Raw genomic sequence first — 8,125 nt, forward strand, 5'->3', positions numbered from 1 at the left:
ATTAATCACTCAAAGAAAAATATGACTTTTTCCAAGCTATACATTGAACGTTGCTTTTTCATAGGTGATATCTTCAGTGACACAGCATCATTAAAATACGTTTTACTAATGTCAACATGCATATAATGACTACTCAAGCATGTCTGTGGGAAAGGTCTATCTAGTTATGACTCCTATATCAGAAAGAAATTCAGCTCCCCTCCCTATGTATCGGTTCAATTCTTGTTTATCAAGGAATGTCACTTGGTGGGATTTAGGAAGCGGGCCTTTTCTGTTGCAGTGCCTGTTTTTCTGGAACATCATAATTTCAAGATTCAGCAGGCCAGAACTCTGCCAGCATTTGAGAAAGACTTTGGCTATTTTCCTAAGTGTGGGGATTGGGAGGTCAATGGAGCCCATAAGATGGATGTTATTTGTAGCGATTGTTGTTGACCTCAGCTGCTACTATATGTACATTTATAATTATTGTTATTGTTTTTCTAAAATTTAGCTTTAAATTAACTGCCCAGAGTTTTTAATGGGCAACCACATACATAAACATCTGCTACCAGCAGTTTGGATGATAATGATGATGTTACATTCGGCAGTTGCCTTTTCACACAATCAATACCACCAGCAGATGGTGCTCACACAAAATGAAACCCATTTTTTATTTTGCAAATTTGAAAAAAATGAATCCTAATGTCTTTCATGTTTTTCTTACATTCTGGGCATATGCTGTTCTAAAAAAAATTAAATCTCTTGAAAGCGTATATTGTTATCAACTGATCAGTGCGATTACTTGGATATCATGGTACGATATTAAGACCTTAGGTTTCTTAAAATCTGCATTAGGAATTAAAAAAAATGTTGGTGAGAATATTACTTTTTTAAATGCAGATAGTGACAGAATGAATTGACCAAACAGAAAGCACTCAGTACCAAAAGATTTCATAATCAGTATTATTTCAAACAAGAATATGGTTAAGCATAATATTTAGGAATTTCCTCGTCTTTCCTCGTGAACTTAAATGGACTCCCGAAGATGGTAGAGGACAGGAAGGCCTGGAGGAACGTTGTCCATGGGGTCGCGATAGGTCAGACACGACTTTGCAACTAACAACAAGACGTCTTTCCTCTGGTTCCGTAAAAAAATGAAAGAAATGTTAATGGAATTTCCCATCAATGACTCAGTGTCCAGGTTCCCATATTAGACTACGGTAAACCCTTTAATGGTGATCCCTACAGAACAGTGCTGGTTTAAGCAAGAACTTCAGTTTAAATGTGATAAATGTTGTAATACATCCCAGGTAGCAATTTTACAATTTTTACAAACAGGATGGTTGGCTTTTGCGGCATGAAAAAACAAAACAAAACAGTGAGTAATTTCATTGGGAAATATAACATGCAGAAATTAAATTGTTTCTAATATATATTTTGAGTCATGCTTAAACATGATACTTACTTTGGAAAATATCTCACTTTTCCAGATTATATATTGTTTCTTTGTTTTTGTTTTGTTTTGTTTGTTTGTTTGTTTATCAATCATATTTATATAGCTACCCATCTTAAAGGGATTCTTCCTGGGTGGAGTGCAACACTTAACTAAAATAAATAAATACATTTTTAAAAAGCACACAAAACTATTAAAAGGTACACAAAAGAAAAAATGACAAAAACTACAGTAAGGGAGCCACTGCAAAATCTTCCCGGTCTCTGGACCCCCAGGCCTAGTAGCATATCCAGGTCTTGAGGGACTTAAGTGAACACAAAATGTGATTAATATTAATAAAAGTTATGTTAGAATTCTCTTTAAAATAAAACACTTGTTATCCTGTGTTTTACCAAATTAATTATATGAATTGATAAAGAAGCAAGCACACTAATGCATTACTTCATTCATTTGACAAACTACAGTTGTATAAATGTGATTGTTTTGAATGGATGATGAAAACAAGGCTCTGTATAATACAGGATGTAACAAAAGTCAGGTTCCATTGACAACCTGTTATATTAATTGTTATGTATGCAGGCACCCGTCACCCCGAGACCTGGGCCCGTTACCTGGCTCACGTTGAACTGTACATGCGGTTCAACCAGATATCAGAGGACGGTGCGAAGGTGGCCACCCTGCTTTGCCTCGGGGGGCCAGCGCTGCTGGAGATCGCCACGAACCTGTTCCCCCAGGAGGCCATCAACACCGTCGCGTACCGGGACCTCGTGGCCAGGCTCAACGCACACTTCAGGCCCCGGCACTCCAAGGTGGCTGGGCGGTCGCAATTTGAAAAAAGGGACCAGCACCCCAACGAGACCGGTGCCGACTTCCTCGCCGCCCTACGAGAAGCCGCCGTCACCTGCAGGTTCTCGAACTTGGAGGAGCGGCTATGGACCGGTTGATCTGCGGCCTACGAGACAGGCGGCTGCAAGAGCGCCTGTTCGAGAGAGAGGAGGTTTCGCTCCAGGAAGCCGAGGATGCCATCCTAGCCCACAAAGCGGCCTGCGGAGCCGTCCAAGCATGCCTGGAAACCAGGCCTGGCAACCAGGTGACCAACATCCACCAGCAAAGCGCCACAGAGGAGGACGACCTGAGCATCGACCTCCTCCAGCGGAAGTTGACCCCCGACCAGCGAGCCAGACGCCCAGACAAGCCAAGGCATCCCAGCAACGCCGTCAACCCTCCGAGGTGCACAGGGTGTGGTGGGAACCACATGCGCAGCCTCTGCAAGTTCCAGTCCGCCACGTGTCGGGCCTGCAAGAAAACAGGCCACATAGCCGCGGTCTGTCGTAGCCGCTGCCCCCGAGAGGGGATCCACGAGCTGCAACCGGAGGAACCACCGTTCAAAGGTACTGGGGCCCCGACCAAATCGAAAATTGGCTATGTTGAGAGCCGGCTGGCCATTAACCACACGGGTAGCCGCCGGCTGCTCAAACCCAAAATTAGACTAAACTGGGCACGATTACCTGTATGGCAGGGAGTTCACTGTCTACACGGATCACAAACCTCTCCTGGGCCTGTTCACCACAGACAGGCAGACCCCCCCCAAATTCTGTCCCCCAGAATGCTCTGGTGGTCCATCTTCCTTGCAGCCTACAATTGCAAGCTGGTGCACAAGCCAGGGAAGGAGATGGGCCATGCAGACGGTCTAAGTAGGCTACCCTTAGACACCCCTGATCCAGACCCGGCCCCAGCGACACAGATCCTAGCACTGCAGGAGCTACCAGAGTGCCCAGCTACCTCTGGTGGCCCCGGCGTATCATCAGCGGGGACTGGCATCACAGACTGGTGAAATTCCTACTTGCCCAACACACTACACCATGCGTGGCTACCGGGAAGAGTCCGGCAGAACTTCGTTGGGGCCGGCACCTCATCACAAAGCTGGACCGTTTACATCCAGACGGGGTAGCAGCTGAGGCCGTGAGTTCACCATCATCATCATCACCGTCATCGCCATCACCATCACCATCGACACACAGGGTTCTCAATGTGGGAGACCTGGTCTGGGCAAGGAACTACGGGGCAGGACATCCATGGGTCCTGGGGACAGTGGTTGAGAAAACAGGACCCCTGTCTTACATCGTGGGGGAGGAGGGGGACAGACGCATAAGGCGACACATCGACCAGCTCAGAGGAAGGGTCCCTGAGTGCACCACACATGCCCAACAGAGCCACACCCCAGGAGAGGCCAGCCCAACCGGAAACAACACAGAGCAGGAACCAGAGGAGGAGGGCCTCCTGATCCCAGCTCCTTGTATCCCTGCGCAGAGGCCTCAAGAACCCACGGTCCAAGCCCAGGGCCAAGCAACACCCAGATGGTCAACCCGGACACACAGGACACCTGCCTACCTGTCGGACTATGTGTGCAAGTGACCTCCACACAGTTGCATTGTTTTCTTTTTATTGTTGACACAGTGTATATAGTTGTAGTTAGTTGCAAGTGTTCTTGTTATGTGGTTCTTCTCTAAGAGGGGAGGGGTGTTATGTATGCAGGCACCTGCATAGCAACAGCCACCAGGGGGTGTTGGCCTGGACGGTTTCAGCGGGAACCCAGTTTCGGCAGGAAACCTAGGGCCAACCCCATTGGCTGTCCGCTTACCTGGCTAGGTATTTAAGGAGGCCAGGTAGCCCTCATTCCCCAGTTCACTACCACCCTTACAATAAAGAGCTGAACTCACCTCCGGCTGGCGTCTCTTCCTTGCGTCGGACCCACTACACAATATTAATAACATTAATTTTTTGAATTGGCTGCTATTTTCTGATAAACACTTTCTTATCATTTGATGCATGACCCTAGAATATTCCTAATCGTATCGGACTACAGTCTCATTTTCCCCAGCTGAAATAGGTATGGGAGCTGTAGGCAACAGAACTGAGGGGCACCAAGTTGGGGATCCTGGGTTGGATATGAGACAAGATCGAGATTCAGCCCCCAAATTCTCTGGGTAATGATCAGCTAGATTTTTTTCCCCTCCTCATACCAAAAAGATCTGATAGGTGGCTAAGGTTTGGAGAAGAACTGTTTTTTAGTGGATGAAATATCGAACACTCATTTATTCTAGCAGTTAGAAAACAGAGGAGACAAAGTAGATTTTTCTGAAACTTTATTCAGATGGTGATAAGCTGCTATACCAAGAGAAACCCGGTGAAATTCAAAGAAGTAGCAAGGGGAAGATTATTTCTGGGGAGATGATAACACCAAAGTAACTTTGTCACGAATTGGCTATATATACTGGGCAATATGCAACATGTCTGAGATTAGCATTTTTATTACATTTTGTGATCAAAAGTTACAAATGTATAAAGACTAATTACAATCACTTATGTACATAAAAAAGATTGAAATTGAAATTGAAGTTGCAATTATTTGAAAGCATTTATATCTGTACTAATTACTTGCTGATTTCTAAAATCAAGACTTAAGAACTAACTAGCCCATTTTTCTGGTCATTTGGCAGCCTTAATGATATATTCCAATATCATTATTTACCAATTCCCAATCAATTGTTCCTCAATAGAGGATATTGCATAAAAACACAGTAAAATAAAGCATTTGTTTGAAATACTACAGAAGTTATATAATAACCAGAAATTACAAAGTTCTTCAATAGAAATCACTTAATAAAGGAAAACTGGCAAAATCATACAAATTAAAACAAAAATCAGTGAATTGCCATAAAAAAGATTGATCAGTAACTGATAGGTTTGGAGAAAGATGCACAGTGATTTTTGGAAAATTGCACTCTACTGATTTCCTAAGAAATTTATCAGTGAAATGTTTGTCATATATAAAATCATATTTATTTATTTATTAAATTCACTTAGTGGTGACTCTAAGCGGCTATGTATATTTATGTCGCTTTTCTGCTTGGGCGGTAAGAAAAGGAATAGATTCCAAGCAATGCATAGAGAGAAAGAGAAGCTCCAGGAATTGGACGTGAACCTTGGGGGAAGGGAGAGCAAGGACTGGATTAAATGGGGCCTGTGGACCAGATTGAAGCAAGAGGTCCTCCCAGTGGCCAAGCAGATCATCTACAAGATTTGCAAACCACTGAAATTTAAAGGACAAAAGTCAGAATTAATTGCCTGAGCTCTCCAAATATCATGAGATCAATGAGGGCCAGAATTGACCACCAAATGGTGTCCAAGATTGGTGTTGGAAGTGCTTTTAGCTATATCATGTAGCTAAGTTTAAGTATAGCTCTTTCTCCTTCTTTCCTCTCTACATTTCTCCCTGTAAATTGATAGTTTGTGAAACTGAACAGTTGATAATGGCTGTTTCTGATTATTTCCTAAGTTTATGTTTTTTTAAAATCCTAAATTTAAAAAAAAATAATCCTAAATTTAAACAAATCTGTTCCCAGTCATATCCATTTGGATGATCTATATCAGGCATGTCAAACTCACGACGTCATGTGACGTCGCGCGACGTATCGGAACTTTTTCCCATTGCCGAAAATGGGATGGGTGCGGTTTCTCCGTGACGCTCCGGCCCGCGGGCCAGCAGTTTGACACCCCTGAATTCTATATTATACACAAAGAAATTATGTGACTTATATTTAAACTGAATTACTCTTCCTCCATCTCTTATGAATCAGCTTCATGTTTTCTGTTGGTGAGATGGAGATACCTGCAAAATGTGAAACTGAAGCAACATTTTTATGCTTCTTGTTTTGTAAAAAAAAGAATGAAGTCTAGAACAAGGATCTATTCATAGTACAACCAGATTTTTGAAGTGGAAAAACTATGCTGGGATAGATCATAGCCTACAAATACCTCCAATTTTTTACTGTTTAGGTTAGAACAGCTGCCTTTCCCAACATGGTGCCTCATGATGAGCTCTTCAGATAACAATTCCTTCTACTACACAGTAAGCACATATTGGCCTGGAATTTCTGGAAGATGTCATCCAACACATTAGTGTGGCATCAATTCAAGGGAGGTAATAACAGGGGTTGTAGGTTTTATCCCTTTGCTTTTGAAACATTTGTCCAACTGTTGTCTCTTTGGTACTTTTGAAGGGACAGCACAATGTCTCTAAAACAGGGCGACCCTCTTGTTATTAAGATTTCACTTCAGGGATATGATTAGTAGGTTGTTCGACAGCATGCTCATTTTTCCATATACAACATGATTTATAATTTTCTACTACTTTGGCCTGCAAGTTGACTTTGTCCCTCTTCTGCCAGAGATCAGCGGCGATGTAGATATTGTAAGGGTCATTGGAGTGTTCCAGCTTTTTGGAGCGGATATAGCTGATCATGACCCCAAAGGTGATGAATCCAAAAAATCCAAGCAGGAGAAGTATAAACACCACTTCCAGATGGTCACTAGAATCAATGAAGGTTGCAGGCGTGGGGTGGTTTTTCTTCTCTACGTAGTCTTCTAGCAATTTTGAGAGGAACAAGGTTAGGTCTGTGTTGTTGGACAGCATTGCCATTGTGTCATGAAGGATGCAGCTGTTTCTACAAGATCTAGAGAAGTTTGGAAAAAGATAGTTTAAAAAAATGCATGAAAATTATAGTATATATATAATACTGCCTTCAAACTGACTTTCTTTTATAAAAATGATATAAATATAATACACTTCAAAAATTTGAGATTGGTTCTTGAACTGTGTATGCTTCAATGCTTTATTTCATCCGAATGAATCTTATGAACCATGGGCCAAACATCCCCCTCCCAATATTGTCATTATTTGTACCGAAAGATATTTCATGTGAAAAAATAATGAAGCAATTGATAATATGCTTAACAATAGAGACAAAATAAATCCAATGACATATATTGCCTTACTTCTCAGCATCTACTGTACTTTATTGGTTATTATAATTATAATTTATGTGCTGTGGTGTCGCAGTGGTTAGAATGCAGTACTGCACACTAATTCTACTGACTACCAGAGTTCGATCCTGACTGGCTCAAGATTGACCCATCCTTCTGAGGTGGGTAAAATGAGGACTCAGATTGTTGGGGGCAATACAATGACAGCTCAGAGAGGGCTGTTAAGCACTATGAAGCAGTATATAAGTCTATGTTCTATTGCCATTGTTATTACCTTCTCATACTTTTCATAAGAATATGATAAGCATTTCCCTCATCAATATTGATACACTAAAATTATTTGGCTTCATTATGTGTTAGATAGAAATTAATAAAAGGAAAAAGGGAACCAGTAATGGAGAGATTGCTATCTTTCCTGGTTGTTTACGTATTTCCTAAATTTTAGTTAAGCTACATGATGCCCATTTTGTGACACTGAATAAGTCTGATGATTGGATTTGGTTTTAAATTCAAAGCAAGACCCTTGTAGGAAGAGATATGAAAGATTAACACCATTTCCTTTTTATGAATTAACTTCTCAGGTATGAAAATTAGAAGCACAAGAATGAAATGACTTCATTCAATAGGCAGATAAAGTGTTCTGTAGGCAGATAATTTTAGGCAACTAATTTTAATGCAGAATAGGAGGTCTAGTGGGGGAAATGAACAGTGGATTGCTCTGCTGGCTCCACCCTTCATTCTCAATACCCATGTAATTAATTTCTGAATGGAGTTGTAGGGATAGTTCTTCATGCAGTTGGAGACCCAAGCCATGCAGAGTATCTGGCCAGGTCTGATATGATTGTGCACCTTTTTCCAGCCCTCTGC

The 8,125-nt window shown here is 41.9% G+C and overlaps 1 protein-coding gene across 1 annotated transcript; it reads right to left on the bottom strand.

The window, feature by feature from the left end:
- Positions 1–6,536: 6,536 nt before the first annotated feature.
- On the bottom strand, positions 6,537–6,914 carry KCNE1 (potassium voltage-gated channel subfamily E regulatory subunit 1; the record flags this gene model as incomplete). Its single annotated transcript, XM_081326360.1, has 1 exon — positions 6,537–6,914. The coding sequence occupies one exon, from the start codon at positions 6,912–6,914 to the stop codon at positions 6,537–6,539; it is 378 nt and encodes a 125-aa protein (XP_081182486.1).
- Positions 6,915–8,125: the final 1,211 nt, after the last annotated feature.

This window comes from Vipera berus, assembly GCF_964194415.1.
Source record: "Vipera berus genome assembly, chromosome: 4".
NCBI classification, from domain to species: Eukaryota; Metazoa; Chordata; class Lepidosauria; order Squamata; family Viperidae; genus Vipera; species Vipera berus.